General features: G+C 44.3%; 1 protein-coding gene across 1 annotated transcript in view; it reads left to right on the forward strand.

Moving 5' to 3' along the window:
* Window positions 1-22,958, forward strand: part of FGF1 (fibroblast growth factor 1) — a 96,646-nt gene that overhangs the window by 63,286 nt on the left and 10,402 nt on the right. The window contains 1 exon segment of the mRNA XM_003266554.3: window positions 11,364-11,566. Within this exon segment, the coding sequence (XP_003266602.2) occupies window positions 11,364-11,566 (203 nt within the window).

Raw genomic sequence — 22,958 nt, forward strand, 5'->3', positions numbered from 1 at the left:
GAGAAAGGAATGTCCTTGCTGGGCTGGTTCTGGAAATTGTAACTTGCACAACAACAGATTCAAAAGATTTTTGGAGACACATCAGTAAGAGAAGGCTAAAGGAGGCGGCGAAGGGCTGCCAGAGCCCCTGCAGAATCACTTTGCATTTGGTGTGAAGCCCTGGGGCTTTAATGTGTCCGTCTGCAGGAAGGATATTTCCATTTAAGATGTGTGCAGGTCTTCAGGATGGCCCAGGGCCGGCAGGATGGTTTGGACCATGGTGTACCATTAAAGTTCACACAGAATGGGGGCCAGCAGAGCACGCCATTGCACCAGGGAGCACTCTGTTTTTCCTTTTGGAGTGGATGCTATTTTCTCTAAGCACTTAAAAGAATTCCTGACCTCCAACTGAATGATGCTCTACGAGGGGGAGTGTTTTGTGGGTGAATAAGCCAGACTGCAGGGAAAAAACATACAGAATCAAGGAAAGAAATAAAGGACACTACAGGACATCTGTGTGTGTGTGTGTGTGTGTGTGTGTGTGTGTGTGTGTGTGTGTGTGTGTGTCTGCTTGTAGTTCTCTTCGTTAAGAAGTGTGCAAGCTGGGGCTGGGACTGAGCTGTTTGGTGACACAGCTGGATTAGATAACAGCCCCCACTTCCTGCCAGTTACACTAGATGCAAGCATCTATGTCCCTCTTATCTGAAACATGGCTTGATGAGTCTGGTGTGGCTAGATTGTAAACTCCTTAAAGGCAGCAACTGATTTCTACTACCAACCCATAATCCCTTATTTCAAAAGCCCTGGGCTAGATATGTTTCAGAATCCAGAATTTCGGTAATTTTAGCGAGGTAGTATGGTGCATATATTGTATATTACAGAACAACTGCAGTGGGGTCTGGGACACCACCCGAGAATCAAACACATTAGTAATTGTACCAGATTATATAAGTATTATTAACACAAAGCAGAACAAATAGAGTTTAAGTCTCAGGACAGTTTGGGCCAGGTTTTGCCACAATCTATTACGAAAGAACTTCTAGTTTTCAGAGCTTTTTGAATTTCAGAATTGTGGATTAGGGATCTCAGGTCTTTCTTTTTCTTTCTTTTCTTTTTTAAATTTCCAGGACATCTGCAGCATTCTGCCCACGGCAGGCACTGAGTAGAAGTTGTTGACTTCTAGAGTATGTGACATCTTGATCTCCCTCAAATAATATTTCATTCTAGAAACCAGGGGACAGTTTATTCTCAGTGACTTGGGGAGTCTTTAGAATTAAAAGTATCCTAAATTAAAGAACAGAAGAGAAAGACTATGAAGCACATTCTCTGTCATCCTGAACAATAACACATGTAGATCCATGAAATATACTGAAAATTCATCACTAGCACATCCTGTTGAGCACTTAAGCAAATGAGAGGAGTGCATCATTGCTTATAAATGACAATGGAAAGTTCTAACCTATCACTTAGAACATGGTATTTTTCGAACACTCCTAAAATACTACTAAATGGGCCAGGCGTGATGCCTCATAATCCCAGCACATTGTGAAGCCAAGGTAGGAGGATTGCTTGAGCCTAGAAGTTTAAGACCAGCCTGGGTAACACAGTGAGACCCCAGCTCTACAAAAAGAAAAAATTAAAGTTAGGCAGGCAGCCGGGCATGGCGGCTCACGCCTGTAATCTTAGCCCTCTGGGAGGCTGAGGCAGGTGGATCACGTGAGGTCCGGAGTTCGAGACCAGCCTGGCCAACATGGTGAAACCACATCTCTACTAAAAATACAAAAATTAGCCAAGTGTGGTAGCGGGTGCCTGTAATCCCAGCTACTCAGGAGGCTGAGGCAGGAGAATTGCTTGAACCCAGAAGGCAGAGCTTGCAGTGAGCCAAGATTGTGCCATTGCACTCCAGCCTGGGCAACAAGAGCAAAACTCCGTCTCAATCAAACAAAAAAAGTTAGCCAGGCATAGTGGCCTATGCCTGTAATCCCAGCTACTTGGGAGGCTGAGGTGGAAAGATCACTTGAGCCCAGGAATTTGAGGCTACAGTGAGCATAAGTGTACCACTGCACTCTGCACTCCAGCCTGGGTGACAGAGCAAGACCCTATCTCAAAAAAAAAAAAAAAAATTTTAATGAAATGACACAAAATATTTCTAAATATGAAAAATCAAGTTTGTTCAATCCTAAATCAATACCAGATGATTCGTAAAAGTGACAAAAGGGGCCAGGCGCAGTGGCTCACGCCTGTAATCCCGGCACTCTGGGAGGCTGAGGCAGGTGGATCACCTGAGGTCAGGAGTTTGAGACCAGCCTGGCCAACATGGTAGAAACCCCATCTCTACTAAAAGAATGCAAAAATTAGTTGGTCATGGTAGCATGTTCCTATAATCCCAGCTACTCAGGAGGCTGAGGCTGGAGAAATCACTTGAACCCAGGAGATGGAGGTTGCAGTGAGCTGAGATCACGCCACTGCACTCCAGCCTGGGCGACAGAACGAGACTCTGTCTCAAAAAAAAAAAAAAAAAGTGACAAAAGGGTACACAGCTGATGATAGTCAAGCTAACATCTATCGAACACTTACAAGTTCTCAAGTGCTGAGATTACAGTGACTCTGTTCAGTAGCTACTGGTATGCAGCCCCATTTTGCAGATGAGGAAACTGGAGCACTGTGAGAATGAGTCATTTACTAGCGAGTGTCCAACCAGGATTCAAACCCAAGTTTAGCAGTATGCTGGGTCAACCATCTATCAGAGGGGGAAAAAAAGGAGAATTTTAAAAGCCCTGGCATTTGCCAATTTCTATGATATAAATACCCTCACCAGGGTTGATTTCAAGATATTAATGGATTTAATAATAGTAAAATTCCTGAATATTTAATAATTGGCTTTCATGAGCTTGTGGGAGCTGTCTCCTGCACACTGTTGTCAAGTCCATCCCATAGTCAGGTCCACAGTTTAATGTCAACCACGGAAGATGAGATTTCAGCTCATGGAACAGAAATGGTTTGGGGGCAGCAGGCTGAGATGCTAGCCCAGGCCAGTCAGCCATGGCTACACTCCTACCTCAGACCCAGTACAGATCATGGAGGGTGGAGCAGAAGAAATAGAAAGCAAAGAACACACTGCCTCCCTTTCTTCGGCAAACTTTCCTTCACCAGGGAGTGGAAGGTGGGTCTCTGCCAGCCTAACACGCCGTGGCAGAAATAAAAAAAACCTGGATTTTTTTTTCCAGGCCCTACAAATATTTTTCTTGGTTAGATAAGTTGAGACTTGAGACTAAAGGAGCTGATCACTTCCTTTCTGAGATCCTTAATTTCCATAGTATTTTCTTTAAAGAAATAAGGAAGTATTTATTCCAAGATGAGGACAGGGATTGAGCCTGCCTTTAACCAAAGGTAGGGTATTCTGACCTAATTCGAACCCAATTAAAATACATTTAGACTCTTGGCTTAGCTTCTTTGTCAATACCTACAGGACATCACTTGCTACTTATGTAGTCTGATAAGATGTTCCACAAGAGGCTCCTGAGAAAGGATTGGCCCTTCAATCAACAAGAATTCACAGGACACTAATAATGCATGGGTATTTGCTCAATGCTAGATATAGAAAGAAAAGGCATAGTTTCTGTCCCAGGGTCTCGGGACTAATGAAGGAGTCAGTCAAGTAAACGTAGTTAAATTACATTCATTTGCTCATTCAACAGATGTTTATCAAATGCCCATTAGGTGCCAGGCATTTTGCTAGGCACTGGGATACCATTGTGAGCAAGACCAATTGGTTTGTACTATCATGGGGCTGACAGTCTAGTCATGAAAAGAGACATTAAATAATCACAAGAGTGAACGTGTAATTAAACACTGGTAGTAAGAGCTGTGAAGAAATGTTAAATGGTCCTATGAGAACTGGAGGAACCTGACTCAGTTCAGGGAAGACAGGAAAGGCTTTCATGAGGAATTGAGAGTTGAACTAAGATTTGAAGAAAAATTAGGAGTTAACCAGGGGAGTAGGGTAGAGAGAAAGAGAGGAACATCACTCTAGAGGGAACAGCATGGGCAAAGGTCCTAGGGTGGGGGCGAATCAGAAAATGGAAGGCAAGTTTGGAGGGAGACGTGGTGGGAAATGAGGCAGAGCGGGAGTAAGGGCTGAACCTCCCAGAGTCCTGCAGGCCACAGCAAGGCTTTTGTTTTTGTCCCGGAGCAATGGGAAGTCACTGAAGAGTTTAGGCAGGGGGATATAGATGGGAATTACACCCAGCGCTGCAGTGAAGTAAAGGAAATGCTGTCTGCTGTTGGGAGAGCACAGGGGAATGAACCCACCTAAACTGGTATGTGTGAATTTTAAGAAAGAGTAGGGAGGTTAGGGTTGGGGGATGTGTCCAAATAAGGCTTGCTCAAGGAGGAAATATCCGAAATATCCAGCTAAATTTTTGAAGGGTGAGTGTGACTTAGTCAGACCATGGTGAAAGGGTGGAGGAAAGGAGGGAAGGAGGAAGGGAGGGAGGGAGAAAGAGAGAGAGAGAGAGAGAGAAAATACTGTTGGCAGCAGCAGAATGTTTGGGCTAAGACCTGGGTGAGTATGAGGGTGTAGGGGGACTATTAAAAAGAGGCCAATAAGAGAAAAAGTCACAGGGTTAAGAAGGGGTCAAATGATGAGAGCCTCACAGGTCATGGCAGGAGTCTGGGTTTTATCTTGAAAGACAACGGGAAATCAATGACCTAGTCAAAGATCTACAGCAGGGGAGTGATGAGTTAGAATGGTCACTAGCAGCAGAATTGACAGTGGATTGAAAGAAGGCAGTGCTGGAAAGGTGAGACCTGCTGCAGCAGCCCAGGTGAGACAGGTGCTGGGTCTGTGCTAAGGCAACAGAAGTGAGGAGAAAAGAGGATGGCTTTAGGAGACACTAAAAAGGTAAAACTGAAAGGGCATTGTCACCAACTGAACAGGTGGGAGTGATTTCTATTCTGCCCAAAGAATAGTCTGAATGAAACAAATTTTTCTCTTTGGGTTGTCTTGCCTTATGACCCAGTACATGGTCAATTTTTGTAAATGTTCCACGTGTCCTTGATAAGAATGATGTTCACTTCATTGTTGGGTACAAGGTTCTTTTATACACTCATCAATTAAGTTTACTAGTTGTGTATTTCAATCTTCCACATATTAATATTTGGTGTCTGTTTGCTCTATCATTTATGACAAAAATGTATTATAAAATCTCCCACCATAATTGTGGAGTTGTCATTTTCTCTTTACATATTTGTCAATTTTTGTTTTATGTATTTTGAGGCTATGTCATTAGATATATACATGTTTGGAATTTGTACATCTTTCTTTTGAATTAATCCACTTATTATGTGGCAATCCCTTTTATCTTTAGTCATTCTTTTTGTCTTAGACCTACTTTATCTGACATTAATATAGCCACACGAGTTTTCAATTTTTTTTTCTTTTTTGAGACGGAGTCTTGCTCTGTCACCCAGGCTGGAGTGCAGCGGCGTGATCTCAGCTCACTGCAAGCTCCGCCTCCTGGGTTCATACCATTCTCTTGCCTCAGCCTCCCCAGCAGCTGGGACTACAGGTGCCCGCCACCACGCCCAGCTAATTTTTTTGTAGTTTTAGTAGAGACAGGGTTTCACCGTGTTAGCCAGGATGGTCTCGATCTCCTTACCTCGTGATCTGCCCGCCTCGGCCTCCCAAAGTGCTGGGATTACAGGTGTGAGCCATCGCGCCTGGCCGAGTTTTCAATTTTTTTGTTAACATTTGTCTGGTATCTATTTTTCATTCTTTTGCTTTTAACTTTTCTATGTCATTATGTTTTAAATGTGTCTCTTGTAATCAGAGTGCAGATGGATTTTTAAAAAAAGCTAGTAAATTTAGCACATTTACATTTATCGTGATTATACATATATTTGGATTTATTTTGGCCACCTAATTTTGAGCAATGTTTTTACTTTATTTTCTTTTTTTCTTTTTCTAGATTATTTTGGAATAGCACAGGGTTTTTTTGCTTTTGTTTTTTAGTTTTTCTTGAGACGGAGTTTTGCTGTCGTTGCTCAGGCTGGAGTGCAATGGCACAATCTCAGCTCACTGCAACCTCTGCCTCCCAGGTTCAAGCGATTCTCCTGCCTCAGCCTCCTGAGTAGCTGGGATTACAGGTATGCGCCACCATGCCCAGCTAATTTTGTATTTTTAGTAGAGACAGGATTTCTCCATGTTCGTCAGGCTGGTCACGAAGATAAGCACAGTTTTATTTATTCCACCTTATCCCCCTTACCCCTACCAGTTGCTGCTTGGACTAAATACATTCTATTTCTTTTCTTTTAGTAGTTACCTTTAACATTTAACATGTATATTTGACTTAGCAAAATTTAAAGTTAATATCTCTAAGGAACAGTTAAGATTTTGGGTGATGCCATTCATAGGCACAGGGAGCAAGGACTTAGAGCATATTTGGAACCAAAGCTAAGGCCTGTTTTGTATATGCTGGGTTTGAGGATACATCCAATTATCACCTTAGCACCTGTGTGTCTACACATCTACCTTCAGTGGCTTTATACACTTTGCAAAATATCCTCCTTCATGGGTATTCCACATTGCTTACACAGTGACAGGGATTAAAAACAAAACTAAAAAATAAATGTCAGTGTTTGCCTTCCTTTGATTCTTAATACATCACAGTCTTTCCTTCCAGCTTAGTTTCCAGGGCCAAGCTGAGCACAAATGTCTCCTAGAAATAATGGGCTTCACAAATAACTATAATAACTATATAGTAACTGTCACTATATTAACTGTTGATAAGCTGAAGAACTGAATCTGAAATGCAGACCAGGATTTTTTCTTACATAACCATAGCTTACCTTTGCGTCTTTCATCTTCTCTGCTATGTTTGTGGCTTACATCACAGGGGAAGGAGCTTAGCTCATTTCTGCCAAATATGGGAAGGAAAAACTTCTATTTTCAAACCAATTAAAAAATTATTTTAAATTAAGGATTTAATCACAGCTGACTTAGATCACACCAGGCTCCAACTAGTTCAACATAACCAGTTACTATTATCTCCTATAGGTCAGATCCCATTTTTCAAGTGCTATATGAATATTGTACCCATTTAATCCTTCAGACAACTGTGCGAGAGGCAGGATGAGAAGTATTAGAGGAAACATCTCAGAAGGAGTGAATGACTCGCCCAGGTTCCCAGAGCCAAAGTGGTTGCTTACTATCCACATCCTGTTCGTGTGTCAGAGTTCAGATTCCCTTCCAGAGGCCACAGCTGACAAAGTATGTCAGCCTTAACACAGATGTTCCAATAGGCTTGGTGTTCCTCTAACCTAGGTGTCACTGATAAATCAAAAAAATCATCTGGATTTCCTAAAATCTCACCCGTACCCCAAATCTCAAAGGGCTGGGCTTCATGCACAATGATGACATGGAGTTCGCTGGGCTTGATCTTCTCCATTTCCCAACACAACACAGACAATCCCCTCCTCTGACAGCCACTGAAAAGAAAATAGTAACAAGAAGCAGAGCTTACAAAATTCCATTACACTTAATGCCTGATTTCACCTAGTTAATGGATTCATTTATTAAAGCAATTTGTGTAAATCTCCAAGGGCCCGCTAATGTTGCTGCCTTATGGTTTTATCACGCCATATACTTCCTTTATTTCTATCCTTTAACAAATAGTGGATTGGCAAGGAACTTTGGACCAACTACTGCTCAAACTATAGGCAAATTACAAATAAAGCTTAAAATAAGGGCTTTTCATGCCCCTGGGGTTTCCTTTAGCAACAAAAAGGGATTTCATTTTTTGTATGTTTCAGCTGAGTCATCAATCTCAGCTACCATGGTCTGTCAGTTTCATGTTGACTCCAGGCTTATTTTCAGGACCCTACACGTCTCCTTCAGGTTTTCAGGTGTGGATCTGAAGGGTTTGGGGAGCCATCTGACATCAGTATAGGCACCCTCATGACGCTCCCTCTCACTGAGAGGAGCAGGCAGAGAGCAGAGGTGTGGCCTTGTGTAACTGCAGGTACACTGTGGTCAGGAGGGAGGAGCCCCTGAGGACCTGCTGGGCTCTGGCCGAGGTCATTTAGCCAGTGAAAACTCCACAGTGATGAAATCTGGGCTGCATGGCTCATACACACATGGTCCAGAATCTAGAAGAAAGGCCATTCTTTTTTTTGAGACGGAGTCTCGCTCTGTCGCCCAGGCTGGGGTGCAACGGCGCAATCTTGGCTCACTGCAACTGTCGTCTTCCAGGTTCACGCCATTCTCCTGCCTCAGCCTCCCAAGTAGCTGGGACTACAGGCACGCACCACCACACCTGGCTAATTTTTGTGTTTTTAGTAGGGATGGGTTTTTGCCATGTTGGCCAGACTGGTCTTGAACGCTTGACCTCAGGTGATCCACCCACCTCGGCCTCCCAAAGTGCTGGGATTGCAGGAATGAGCCACCACACCTGGCCTGAAAGGCCATTCTTAACATGAAATTGCCCCACAGAGGCAAATGGGGACCTACACTGGAGGAAGTCCAGAGACAAGGAGAAACAAAATTTGGCCCACCTAAGATTGACAATACAAATGACTATTTGTGCAGTTAAGTGGCAACCACTGGTATATAATTATTGTCTCCTGTACCAAATGAAGTACATAACTTAGGAAGCGCTTGGAAAAAATCAATGAAAGAAAAAAATCATTATCTCTTAGTTGTACTTTAAGGAAGGGGAATCTGGTAATGGTTGAGTGCTAATAGAGAGGTGAGGGGTAAAGGTACCCACACTGGGAAGAGCTAAATTGCTTTACATTAGAAGTGGATCCAGAAGGGAGTGGAGTGAGGAGTTAGAGTGAGAGGGTAGGTGGAGACAGGAGTGAGTGGAGAGACAGGAAGAGACAGAGGGACAGAGAGTAAGAGAGCCAGAGGTGGGCACAGAAGGATTTAGAGGCTTATGGATAAGAAAGAAAGGTTTGGAAGAGACAGTGACGATGGAGAGAGATTGTACTATGCAACGTAAACTCTGCAAGCCTCTCTGTGAAATTGACATAAATAAAATTATATATATGTAGTATTATATTTATTTTCTGTCTGTTGCTGTATTACGTGAAAAGAATTAATTGAAGTTTCACCATATGGGATAGAGGGGACATTTGGGACGATCTGACCTTAAATATAGTTTATATGGCATATGCGAAATTCTCTTTGGGGTTCTTGGAGGCACCTCCAACAGTAGCTGAAACCAGGGACAATGGCTGGCCCATGTGGCGGCAGAGTGGGAAAAATGTACCAGAAACATTAACAAGCCAGGAGCAGAGAAAACAGATGGAGGCTTCCAACACGAGCCCTCATTTTAAAGTCATAAGGACAAATTATTGTAATTGGTGTCTTGATTTATGATGGAACCGTCTCCTATGAGAGCAGCTCCACACGGCTGCTACAGGCACTGATGGATGGTTAGTGCAGGGAAGGCAGGGTAGCTAGCTGCTGGTCTTCCATGATGCTCACGAAGCTGTTGGGGTGGGCTTCTCCTGGAGAAGGAGGAGATGCATGGAGTCCTGTTTCACGGATGGCATAGGGACAAAAGGAGAGGCTGCTGGTGGAGACCAGCCAACCTTTGGGTCACAAATATATGAATGACAAGTTATGGTGGCAGATGTACATGCCAGGCAATGGGTAAAAACCCCACTCCTCATAAAAAGACTAGTGTTAATAAAGTCACTAAACCTTTTCATGGTGATCAAAGGCAAATTGGGGCTTTCTGTTCCCAGACTTCCTTTTGCGGTTCAGCTCCACCGCTTACTAGCTGTTGCCCTTGGGCAGGTCACTGAACATCTCTAAGCTTTGGTTTTATTAAAAATGAGGATAATATTAGTGTCCACTTCAAGGGATTATGGTGAGATTACTTGAGATAACCTGTAGCCCAAAATACGTTAATGATGAGGAGGATGATTTTTATTCTAAGACCACTTGGTAATCAATATGTATTGATGATCACATTCACTACTCACACTTACAAAGTGCAGCTCCCAGGCCAGGTGCGGTGGCTCACACCTGTAATCCCAGCACTTTGTGAGGCTGAGGCAGGCGGATCACGAGGTCATGAGTTCAAGACCAGCCTGGCCAACATGGTGAAACCCCATCTCTACTAAAAATATAAAAATTAGCCTGGTGTGGTGGCGCATTCCTGTAATCTCAGCTACTTGGGAGGCTGAGGCAGGAGAATTGCTTGAACTGGGACCCGGGAGGCAAAGGTTGCAGTGAGCCAAGATCGTGCCACTGCACTCCAGCCTGGGCTACAGAGACTCCGTCTCAGAAAAAAAAAAAAAAAAAAAAAAGTGCAGCTCACACGTTAGTTTCCTGGTCTCTTTTTGGCCTCTTTCTTTTCAGTTTTTAGAGTCACCAGCACTTCCTTCTCCTAAATTGGTGGGGCAAGTATATGTTTTAACCAATTCTAATGCTCATTCGTTTTGTTTTTTAATCCTTTGAGGTGTAAGTGATGCATTTTCACATTAATAATATAAGTTTGCATGTAGTGGCTACATATAATGTTAAAGGTATATTATATATAATATGGTGGTTTCTGTGTTCTATCTCACATTAGAAAATAGCTAGGATGAAAACAGCCTGCATGCAAGGGACAGAGCCACCTTCTCTGTGTCACACGAAGCTATGTGGAAAGCTGCGGAATGGGCAGGAACCAGGCATAGCCTTCATAATGATCTGTCTCATAACATTTCCTTTGATATGGTGTTTGCCCTTTAAAAACCCCACTTACTCCCACTCTGTACCTTTTTCCCGGGTTCCAGTTCTGTTTCCCCCAGCAAATCCAGAAGGTTCCCTTAACTTACTAACCCTTTGCTTTCCCTGTTGTGTCCCTGAAAGGCCTCCTGTGCCTTTAGCTGCAGGTCCTGAACATCCAGGCCATCTGTGCTATCTGCTTCACGGTACCTCATCAACGCAGCGTGAGGGTGGAGGGCAGAACCTTGGTCCTGGCCTCTCAGCTTTTGTGGGTTTCAGCCAGACCCTGGGTGTTATTTTAGTGCAACTTTGGTGTTTAATTTGAGGACGTGTGTGGACCAGAAGGAGGGACCAAAACATGATTTTTTTCTCCATGGTCAGATGATTAAATTTGAAGTTCTAAAAAATGCACAGTTTGGTCCAAAGCTGTGTCCAATTGGGAAGAGAGAAAAATGCCCTGGAAACCCCTCCCAGGCCTGGGACCATCCTTCCTTAACCACCAGCCACCTCGCAGGCCCGCGGACTGCGGGCATCACCTGGGCAGGCTGTGCTTACTCACTACCCAGGAGCCCTGTGCCCTGGAGCTGTCCTTCCTCTCTTCAAAGTGCATTTTGTGCCTTTGCTGGAAGAACCGACCACAGGTTTGTTCAATTTCTTACAGTCTTGAAAGCGCCAAAAGCAGTAGCTGCTGAGCCATGGCCGAAGGGGAAATCACCACCTTCACAGCCCTGACCGAGAAGTTTAATCTGCCTCCAGGGAATTACAAGAAGCCCAAACTCCTCTACTGTAGCAACGGGGGCCACTTCTTGAGGATCCTTCCGGATGGCACAGTGGATGGGACAAGGGACAGGAGCGACCAGCACAGTAAGCCCATCTCTATGGCACCCCCTTCCCTTTCTGACATCTCCTGTAGTCAAGGTGGGAGGAAGGTGCATACTTAAGCACAGGTACTTGCTTCTCCAAGGTTCTATTCAGGCATGACACATTCAGAGGTGGAGTCACATAAATGTGTAAAATGTCTGGGTTTGGAAAATAGGGAGTTGTGGGGGCCACCACTTACCCAAATGTGTTCTATTTCAAGTTTTTTAAAGCACTCTCTGCTGACCCAACAGAACTGGCTGCCATGCTCAATCGCTGTATGTTTTCCCAGGTTTCTGTAACTAGTGAAAGATCTGGCCCCAAAGGCTAGTCAGGGGCCTGCATGCTCCATGATGGGATGAACCAGACGGGCATGGCGGTAAATCCTGCACGGAGATGTGGGCTCCTTTTCAAGTCAACTGACTCTCCTGGTTATGTTTCCACTGGGCTTGATTTGTGAAATCCTAGTTCATAATTGTAGTCTTACACATCATAAATTATGCAGCTTTCCCTCTGTGTATCACGCAGATGTGGCTGTGGTAACCAGCAGTGGTAAACTCATTCTCCAGACCTTACAGAAACTGGAGAGTAGGAGCAACTAGCGCCAAATGCTGAATATCTCTTCCAGGACTTCCTGGCAGCCCGGTTCTCAGAGGTGTTGATAAATGTAGGTATGACTCTGGAGAAAAGGATCTTCTTGACTATCTAAGTATAACAAAATCTCTTCCTTCTGCTTTGGTACTTCTGGCATTGGTGTGCATGTTTGATATTAGGTGTCCAGGTCCTATCGTGATGTTATCTGAGATTCCCTGAGTCCCACTGCAGCATCAGAGGTTACAAAGAAGCCTAAAGTCAGATCCAGTCCCTGCTTAGAGGGTCAGCAATCTCAAGAGTCAAACATGCCACAAATCAAGAGAAGGAAAATCAGGAGACCCAGAAGAAGACAGGCAGGCAGGAAGTTTCTGTAGGACTGGCTTTAAAATGCAATGCAAAATACTCACTTTGACATGATGGTTTATATATCAGGTGGTCTTAATTATTCATGGACCATGCACCAGAGGTTGCAGGCTCTAAGCACAAATGACCACTTTGCTGGTGCTCACGCTCTACCCTCAGATGCACGGGTAATGGGGATGGACGCTGGCGTTTACACATGAGGTGACATTGTTCCTTCCTCCCCACCCACCGCACAGACCCTTGAGATGAGGAGCAGGAAGGCTGAGGCTGGGGCTTGCAGCTGCAGGATTAGCTCTTTTGGGCTTTGTTTTGATGGCTTATCTTCAAATGAGCTTGCTGAATGCCTTATACTCAGTGAAAAGCAGGTGTCAGAATGAGGCAAAAAAAGACTCTAGTTTGTTAAAAAGCATACATAAGCAATGTTCACTGCAAATTAGCAAACTTAGATTGTAGTCCATTGTGTCAGGCATGATACACAGCTCACGTGATCTGCCCCACACAACACAAAGGAACAAGCTTTAATTCCTCTGGGTTTTAAGTGTTCCTAATACGTCTTACCAATTTTCTGAAAAAGTAGGGAATGCTCTCCGGTCCTCAGAACCCAAGAGGAAAGACAAACTTCGTGATATGTTCCTTGGGGTTAAGCTAGCTCTTCTGGAAACCTTGACTTCTGGAGTAACAAAAGGCTCCGATACTGGAATTTCTGTAGCAATGGAAAATGGCTTCACTGTTGTCATTCCATCATTAGCACAACAGACTGCACTCTGGGTGTGTAACGCTGGCACAACTTCTGGAATCCACAGTGGATTTGGCCACCTGACTTAAGATGTCAGGAGCCCCTAGAAAGCAGCACAACGTAGCCCGGGGAGTGCAGGTGAGGATTTCTGCATTCAAGGAATGCCAGATTATTTTCCAAGTGAACTTGGACAACTGCACCTTGCTGCCCTCATTTTTCTCATTTGTATAAAAAGAATACTAATATTCCTTGCCTCACAGGTTTCTTGGGAGGGTTAAATGAGATAATATAGTAAGAGTTCTTGACACAGTGGCTGGCACAGAGGAACAGCACAGCACATGTTGGTTCATATTGCAGTTATCATCATCAAGCTTTCCATATAATCAGTCTAGCATATGGTAACACAGGGTTGTATTTAAGGACCTTCCAGACTCCTCTTTTTAACAGTACTGCCACCCAGGAAAGCCAAGGGGCTAGATGCAGGCTTAGATTCAGGGTCTCTCTGCCAACGCTCGGAGTTGTTGTGTGGGCCTATTATTTGCTTACTCTGGAACTAAGAACAAGGACCAAGAGGACAGAGATCAGAGTAAGTGGGGTGGGTGGCCAGAAGCCCATCCCTGTACCTGTCAGTATTGGAACTGGATATTCCACTGCAGAGTCAGCAGGCTCGAGTTCAAGCCTACTCTGCCCCTTTCTACCTGGAGCAGCCCTGGACAATTAATGTTCTTGCCATTATGCATTCTTTCTGTTTGCAAACTCTGCAAAAGAAGCTTCAAGCCCCCCAGCCCTGGGACTCTTCCAGTCCTTTCCTGACTAGAAATTGAAGTGTCTCTACTGTTCCCAGATACTTTTCAGAAAAATCGTTTAATCTTGCTGAGACTCAGTTTCCTCACCTGTGGAATGGGAATGGCAGCATTGCCCAGTGTGCCTCACAAAGGCAAAACTTCTATTTACTAGGATTCTGCAGGTGAGAGGAGTCCCGGGCAGGGATGTACTCCCTGAATGTGGTTCTGTCGCCCTCTTCTGCCCAGTAGTGGTACTGCCAGAGCCCTTCTGAGTTTCAAGGGTTATTCAGAAACAGAATTGCCTCGGCCAGGCATGAGACAGATGCTCCCTGACTAAATGTGATCCGCATGGCCTGGCAAGGAGATATTTTCGATTCCTTGATCACTAGTTTCAGCATAATTAGAGACTGAGGTGACAGAGTCACACGTTAAGACTTCCTTCAGAAAGAGCGTTTCTAAAAGCCAATCGAAAAATTTAAACAAATCACACAAGATAGAACCGTATGCTTTTGAGCTCTACAAGGCAGAAATAACTCCTTTCGCAGCTTCTCTTTGTCCCCAAGTCATTGATCATTCCTGAGCAAATGTGTCTTCCTCCTACCTCTAGAAGAATGAGTTTCCAAGTACCTAACCTTTCTTATAGTGGTATAACCCTAGGGCAGATGCTCGTGTGGGGGCTGTTCTAATAGAGACCTGAGTAGAATGTCTCTACTGGTGGACTTCTGGCCTGCAGAGAAGATGGTTTTGGTTTGTCCCATTACCATTCCTTAGATCGCTGCTGCAGGCAATTACCAATATGGACTGTGAACATTGGTTACGCTGCCATGCTAGGAAGGCCAGGCAGAATCAGCCAGGGAGTGCTGCATAGATTCCAGGGCTGATGGGCACAGTTTGTGAGAAGGTTCATGTTGGCCCCTAAGCTTCAGCTCAGGGGGACACGTAAGTGGTGTCACCATGAGAGCGGGAGGTCCTGGAAGAGGATCAGGTCCAGGAGAAGATGGCCAGTTCCATTTTGGACACAAGCATTTGAGGAGCGTCTCACGTACCATGCAGCTGTCCTCAGGGTTATAATTCTCCATTTATTTGTGCGATTATTTAATGGTTTTCCCTCCTACTGGACTCCTAGAGGACAAGGACTTTGTCTCTTATTGCTCAACACTACAAATTTTGTGTCTAGCACATTGCCTGCCACTTGGTAAAATGCCCAGTAAACATTGATTTGATAAGTGACTGAAGTGTATTGGTGGCAGCTAAATTCAAAGTCAACAATATATTCAATAAACATCTATGAGCCCTGATATGTGCTGAGCATTATGCTGAACTCCTTCACTTCCACCTAACCACAACCTTGAGAAGTTACTAATTATTATCACTCTAAGAACACTGCAGTTGACAGGCGTGACCAGCTCCTAACTGGGAGGGCTTGGCACCGACCACGTCTTCTGCTTCCAGGACCAAGGCTCCTTCCATATCCCACCACCATCCGACACCAACATCATGACAGCAGTTCTGCCCCACAAACTGATTCAATAAACACATCTGTGTTGTGGATCGGATGGGTGTAGGTCAGGTCCCAACACTGCTGTTCACCAGTTGTATCATCCTGGGACAGTTACTTCTCAATGTGCCTCAGTTTCCTTGTTTTAAAAACAAGAATGACAACAGCACCCACTCATAGGAACATAGGAGTTTTAATGTGATAATGTTTGTAAGAGTGTTTAGCACACTGCTAGGCACACAAGTGCTCAAAAAAAATGGTATTGATCATCATTCTTCCGGGATTCCTGAGCCTTCCTCACCTAACCAGCTGACCTTTCAAGTCTGTTAGATTAAGTGAATGCTATGCTTGCTCGCAGAACTGAGGGTGACTCTTTGTCTCAGCTTCTCTGGGACTATCTAAGTTGAAGCCCCTGAGGCCTGACACAGAGGCATAATGTGCCCAGGCACAGGTGCAGCAAGCCCCACCCCGTCTCACTCCTCTGGCAGGGCAAGTCTGCTCTGTGATTGATTCCGATCTTTCTGGGGAGTTTCCTCTCGGGTGAAGGGGGACCATGACTTATCCCTCAATGGGATTAATAACTGGAACAATAATTAGAGAATTATTTCCTCACGAGCATTCCAAACCTTCAGCTGCCTGCCACAGCCCACAACTCCTCAGCTCCCCAAGCACGCAAGAGGCTACGTGGGGAGCAGAATTACCGGCACCACTCACTGCACAAATGGAAATGTTCTTAAGCAAAGTGTGTGCCAATCAAATATTTATAAATCAAGCCACATCCTAAAGGCGCTAGCAGAGTTCACTGCTCAAAACAATCCTACCTTGCAGCCCTTTCTAAAGGGCAGATTCCTCTTCATGAAATGCCTCCTGCCCTGTTGCTTTAGGGGAGTCTAGACTTCTATTCCCTGGTTGAGATCACTCAACACCTAGCAGTTAAGGCACTTTATTCCCCACCAGCATAGACCCGAAGTCAAAACAGTTTTTCAAATGACCACGATGGGGAGAGCTGGACCCCACTGCCAAAAGTCAGAGAGAGGGGAAGGTCTCCAGGAAGGAATGTACTCCATGACAGGGTGCTCTCACCTCGGTCGTATGTGATGGGAAGGACTCCTTGCCCTCCTCCCCACAACCCTCATCTGATTACATAGAGGATTTTTATACATAAACTTTAAAATACACACACACACACTATATAATATATACTATATACTATATATATGGTGTGTATGTATATATATATATGTGTATATATATGTGTGTGTATATATGTGTATATATATATATACACACACACACACGCATATATATATATGTCATTCAGTCTCTGGACTGTATCAAAATTTTCCAGGCAACTTTTTCAGACCTTAAAGAAGCAAACACCTTTTAAGATAAGGTGTTTTTTTTCATATATATTTACATATATGTGTGTGTGTATATATATATATAGATGTGTGTATATATATGTATGTATGTGTGTATATATATATTTTTTACCACTGGAATTATTTTCCCCCAAATTCGATTTTTTCCCTTCTCTGTCTTTCTCTAATGTTTTACCAATCCCAGCTTGTGGTTACATTTTAATTATAAATGCCACTGACATAAAACAACCTCACCAAGCTCTGAATGAGGCTGACCTCACTTTGGGTAAACACGGCAAAGGACGGGAAGTCTCCAACCCAGAATAAACCAGGCACATAATCTCTCTTGGCCTCTCTTTGGAGAGCAGAGGCGGAAAGCAGGCTTACAGGCCACAGACAGACATGCTACAGAAGCAGAACCTCTCTGTCCAGGCATTTTCCTCATTGAATGCACCAGTTGTGGTCTTATCTTTACATCTTCCTGGGATGGGACAGGAAGATGCTAGGATAGCTTGGGGCTCAGAAACAGGGTGAAAGACCTCAAAGTTGACTTCTCTTGGCACTGGCAGGCTCATAACCCTTTTTCCTTTTTTCTACTTTTGGAAAGTAAGGGATTGCTATTCTTACTGTGAACAAACTACTGCTAAGACCTAATGGAGGGCTTTGGGGAGAAGAAGAGAAAACCAAAGCTACAAACTTAGTTCCTCAGACAAAAGGTGTGAACACCTAGTTGGGGGCTAGCACAGCCATGCAAAAGCTCTGGGCTCCCCTTTATGTAGGTTTCCCAGGTATGCAGGGACTCGTGAAGCAGTTTAAATAATGAGCATGGGACAAGGAAGACCATGACCCACAAAGGTGAGTTTGCACATTTCAGTTTCATTGACATGTAGTTCTGACAAATAGGCCATTTTCAAACCAACACTTCTTAACTCATTCCTAGTAAAGGAGCAGGACTCTGGATTCTATTGGGGGCACATACAGTCACAAATCCACCAAGTAAACACTTCCAGCCCTCTTCCCATACATTTTTACAATGCTTTATCTAAGTTTGAATTTCTCCAAGAAATTTCTATCATTAGAGTACCTTTTTAAAAGTTGCTTTCCATTTCTTCAGCTAAATTAATTGTTAATGTCCCCATTTCAGAAGGGGAAAATGAAATACCTACCCTACGGACCATGGATGTATCTTGTTTTTCAAAAAGTACTTGCCCCTTCATCCCTGGGATGCTTGAGAGACACTGACCTTCCTGTTCATAGATAGCAACTCCTAGATCCCTATATGGGATAAAGAAGAGATGCTTGCTCCTCCTCATTTGCTCTGTGCGCTAACCTGGTCAGGGGGTATTGAAAAAGGGAGTGGACAGAGCAGTTAGAGCTTTAGTGGTGCCTCATCCACCCGTCCTGCCTCCCCAGTTCTCCTGGGTCCCTATCTGCCCCCAAGAAGACCCACCTTTTATAAGTGCCTATGCTCTGGTCTAGATGCAACATGGACTCAAGCCTAAGCTGGGTCATACAACATCTCAGGGGTCACCAGGAACAAAAAGCGGGAGTCTTGGCCAGCTCTAAGTGTCCCATTGACTATGAACGGAGCTTTAACACATCAGCTACCATCCTAAAATGTATGAAGGAGAATCAGGGGAGATCATAGCAAATCTCTGATGAAAATTTTGTAAAATACACAAAACAATATGCATAGTTCATGTACATGTAGCAAAATAGAAAACTATGCACTAGATATGGACTAAACACCAGCAAACACCAGGAATCCCATCACTCCGAGTCCTCCAGTGTCACCAGCTGGCTGTTCTTACCTCAGAACTGTTTATAAAGAAATAGAGTTAGGATGAAGGAAACATTTCCTCAATTCCTCTTCCAGTCTTAGTTCCTCTTATCCTTCCCAAAGCAGCTACTTGTATGACTCTGGTCAGTATCTGGTGCACAGTTTTATATTTTACTATAGATATATTCATGAGCTACACACGTTGTATTGTGTTTTTTTTTTCTTTTCTTTTTTTGAGACGGAATCTCGCTCTGTCACCAGGCTGGAGTGCAGTGGCGCGATCTCGGCTCACTGCAACCCCCTCCTCCTGGGTTCAAGCAATTCTCTCACCTCAGCCTCCCAAGTAGCTTGGGTTACAGGCGCCCACCACCACATCTGGCTAATTTTTTTTATTATTATTTTTATTTTTATTTTTAGTAGAGACGGGGTTTCACCCTGTTGGCCAGGCTGGTCTTGATCTTCTGACCTTGTGATCTACCTGCCTTGGCCTCCGAATGTATTGTGTCTTTTAATATAATTTTCATCAAGGATTTACTATATTCTCCCACTGCAATTTTGTTTTTTTCACTATATGTTATATTCTGCCTTTCTTTGAAAGGGAATTAAAAAAAAACTACATACACACACACACACACACACACACACACACACACACACAGAGAGAGAGAAGAATATTGCAGTTCTTGTGCTTTTGTTTGCTTTTAGCTCAAAAACAAGTGGAGCTTTTGTTATTGTGTTGCTGTATCACTCCCAGGTTCATTTGTCTGTATCCCTAATCATGCGGAAGCCCCAAGTGCAGGGACCATGGCTGGCACTGAGCGTAAGTCCCAGCACCTAGTAGATGAATGTGTTGACTGAACGGTTCTCCGTCCCCCAACCCTGAGCTGCTACCCGAGGAAGGAGCTGCTGCTGTGTAGCCAGCCCCCTCCCTCTTCCCAAGGCCCCCCTTTCTCATGCTCTCTCCTTCCTTGCCCGTCCTCAGCAGCAGCTGCAAGAGGATGTAAGTCTGGAAAACTGGAATGAAGTCACACTAGAGAGCTGGACACCAAGCCAGCTACACGAGCCGCTCAGCCTGGGTGTTGCTCCTTCCTGCCAGCCCTACTTGAAGAAGGATATATGTTTAGGAAACTTAGCCAGAAAGAAATCTAGTGAAAATGAGCTATGAAACTTGGACATCCTGGAGAAATAATATTTACAGAGGAAACTCTTGAGACGAACTCTCACCGGCACAACAAACCTGGTGTCGGGACTCATGGCTGAGGGCTGAAGTCATGTGCTAAGCAGGCCTCTGGCTCTTGTTTACCTCTATGAGGCCTCTTCATGGCCATGATGGAACTCCACAAATGGCAAAGCCAACCCTATTCAGCCCCATGGCCAGACAAGTAGGTGCTATTGAAGGCAGCAAAACAGAAATGCATAGGAAATGAAAAGCTTTTTAAAAATCTTCCTTGATTGGCTGGGCAGGGTGGCTCACGCCTGTAATCCCAGCATTTTGGGAGGCCGAGGGGGCTGGATCACCTGAAGTTAGGAGTTTGAGACCATCCTGGCCAACATGGTGAAACCCTGTCTCTACTAAAAATACAAAAAAAAACTAGCCGGGCATGATGGTGCGTGCCTGTAATCCCAGCTACCCGGGAGGCTGAGACAGGAGAATCACTTGAACCTGGGAGGTGGAAGTTGCAGTGAGCTGAGATCACACCACAGCACTCCAGCCTGGGCAACAGAGTGAGACTCTATCTCAAAAGAAAGAAAAAACAAACAAACAAACAAAAACTTCCTTGATTACCTAAAAAGACCTCCCCTTTGGGGTTTCTGTAGCACCTATAATGTGTTTGACTAAATATCTACATATACGGGCGATAGGTTGAAAAGAGTCCCAGGCAACTAACCTCACTCCATTCCATGGCTACAAATGGGATCCTGGATGGCCACCCGCCATCTTGTCCATGTGTGATCTTGAACACAAGAGGGTCTGAGCAGGACAGTATGGCTGGATTTGGATCAATCTATTCCCATAATTGGAGCCCAAGAGGTTGTGTGAAAGACAGGAAAAAGTAGGATACTTGGAGTACTCAGCCTGGGGTCTGGTCATGACTTTTCCCCTTCTTAGAAGTATAATGTTGCATAAAACACACTCTCACCAAACTCCAGCTCTTCACCTAAAGGACAGAGCAAGCACCACCTCCCTCCAGGGAATGCTTCCAGGAGAAAAGGTCACAAAAGCACAGAGGAAACAGTCATACGAGTACTGGCCACTTTCCATGCATTAGCCCTTACAACAACTCCCACTATAGATAACAAAACAGAGGCAAATACTTTGCAAAATGATCACACAGCTAATAGGCAGCCAAGCAGAACTTGAGTTCATGCAGTTGTGTTCTGGAGCCCACACTCTTTAATTTTATACTATTTATATCAAGATCGAAACTAGCATGATGCCTGGCACATTGTAGGTGATCAGTAAAGTTAGCCCCTTCCTTTGATCTCTCTTAAACATATAGGATTATGCTGAGAAATTGACAGAAAAGTATATGTAAATGTTCTCTGAAAACCATAAAGTCTGATAACCATTTTCTAAAAAAAAAAAAAACAGCTTTATTGAGATAACACACATACCATACAATTCACCTATTTAAGTTGTGCAATGCAGTGGATTTTCTTACAACTTAACAGAGTTGTGCAACCAACACCACAATCCATTTTAGAATATTTTCAAAAAGAAGCCCCATGCCTTTTAACCATAATTCCCCCATCTCCACCCACCCTGGCCCTGGATACCCTGAATCTACTTGCTGTCTTTATGGATTTGCCTATTCTGGACATTTCATTTACATGGAAACATAAAACACATGGTCCTTTGTGATGCTTTCTTCCCACTCAGCACTGTTTCCAGACTCATCTGTGTTGTGGCACGCCTCAGAACTCTGTTCCTTTTTATTGCCAAAGAATATTATATTGGCATTCCATGTATCTACTTGCTCCATAGACTGTTAGACTGAGAAATAACTTTATGGAGACTGAGCGCAAATACCCCTCATTTTACTGAAAAAGACTGTGTCTAAGAGGCTATGCAGCCTAGCCAAGGTCACTCAGCTCAGAGCCCAGCCTTGAGCCTTACAACTCTCCACGTGGTCCCATCTTACTGCACCCCTCAGAGCGTTATTGGAAACATAACTCAAAGTGCACAGATTATTGATGATGGGCCAGGAGAATCATCTCTGCCAATATTAGCCCAACACCATTCATTCGCCAAATAATGTAGACTGCCCACTCTGTGCAGGGCACTGTAGGAGGTGCTGAGGACCCCAGAGGGAACAGGACAAGATCTCTTCCCATCCTCTCAGAGTGTACACTTTCCTGAGGAGGCAGAAATAGATCAGTAGCTCCCTAGATAATAAAATCATTGCATGTTGTACCAAGTGCCATGAAAGAAACAAGGGGCAGAGAAGGAGGAGGATGTGGGGGAGGGTGGCATTGGCAAGGAGAATGAGTGGGGATGAAAGGACCCGGTGCGCAGAGTGTCACAGGTTACTGGGGAGGTCCTCTTTTTGGATATTTAGGCTGAGGCCTGGAGGAGAAGGACCTTGTGAATATCTGGAGGAAGAAGGTCCCAGAGAGAGGGCATACCATGTGCAAAGATCCCAGGAAAACAGGGAAAGTTTGAATTGAATAGGAGCAGAAAGACAGAGTGAGCAAGTGGTGTGACTGAAGGCTCGAGAGAGCAGGGCCCACCTTACAGTGGAGGCCCATTGGCCTGTTCCCTCATGGCTACACTCTCAGAGCTAACCACTCCTAGGAGGACCTGTGAGAAAGGAGAAAGTGCATCAGTGGCTTCCAGTTCCTTCCTGTGAATTAAATAAACTCCACTTGCCACAGGAAGCTGGAGGAAGTCCTGAGTCTCCACAGCAGACTTCCAAGGAAGGGAGAATTGCATCTTAGGTAATGGTGATGAAACTGTGTATCATCCTGGGGGTGAATCAGGAGATGGGGAAAGCAAAGAGAAATAAGAAAATACAGGCATATTAACAGAGAAGTTGTTAAATAATTATGGTATAGCTACATAACGGAACACAATTCAACTGGCAAGAAGAAAGAAGTTCACTCTTTCCATACTGATGTAGAAAGATCTACAATTAGTTGTTAAGCAAAAAAAAAAAAAAAGCAAGGTGCAGAACTGTGCAATATACGCACACAAGCTCTCTAGAAAGGATACACACACAAGGTGTCTAGGAGGGGTTTCCTTGTTTCTGCATCCCCCCAGGAGATGTGCACTCCAGAAGG

This window comes from Nomascus leucogenys, chromosome 2 (genome assembly GCF_006542625.1).
Source record: "Nomascus leucogenys isolate Asia chromosome 2, Asia_NLE_v1, whole genome shotgun sequence".
In the NCBI taxonomy this organism is placed as follows: Eukaryota; Metazoa; Chordata; class Mammalia; order Primates; family Hylobatidae; genus Nomascus; species Nomascus leucogenys.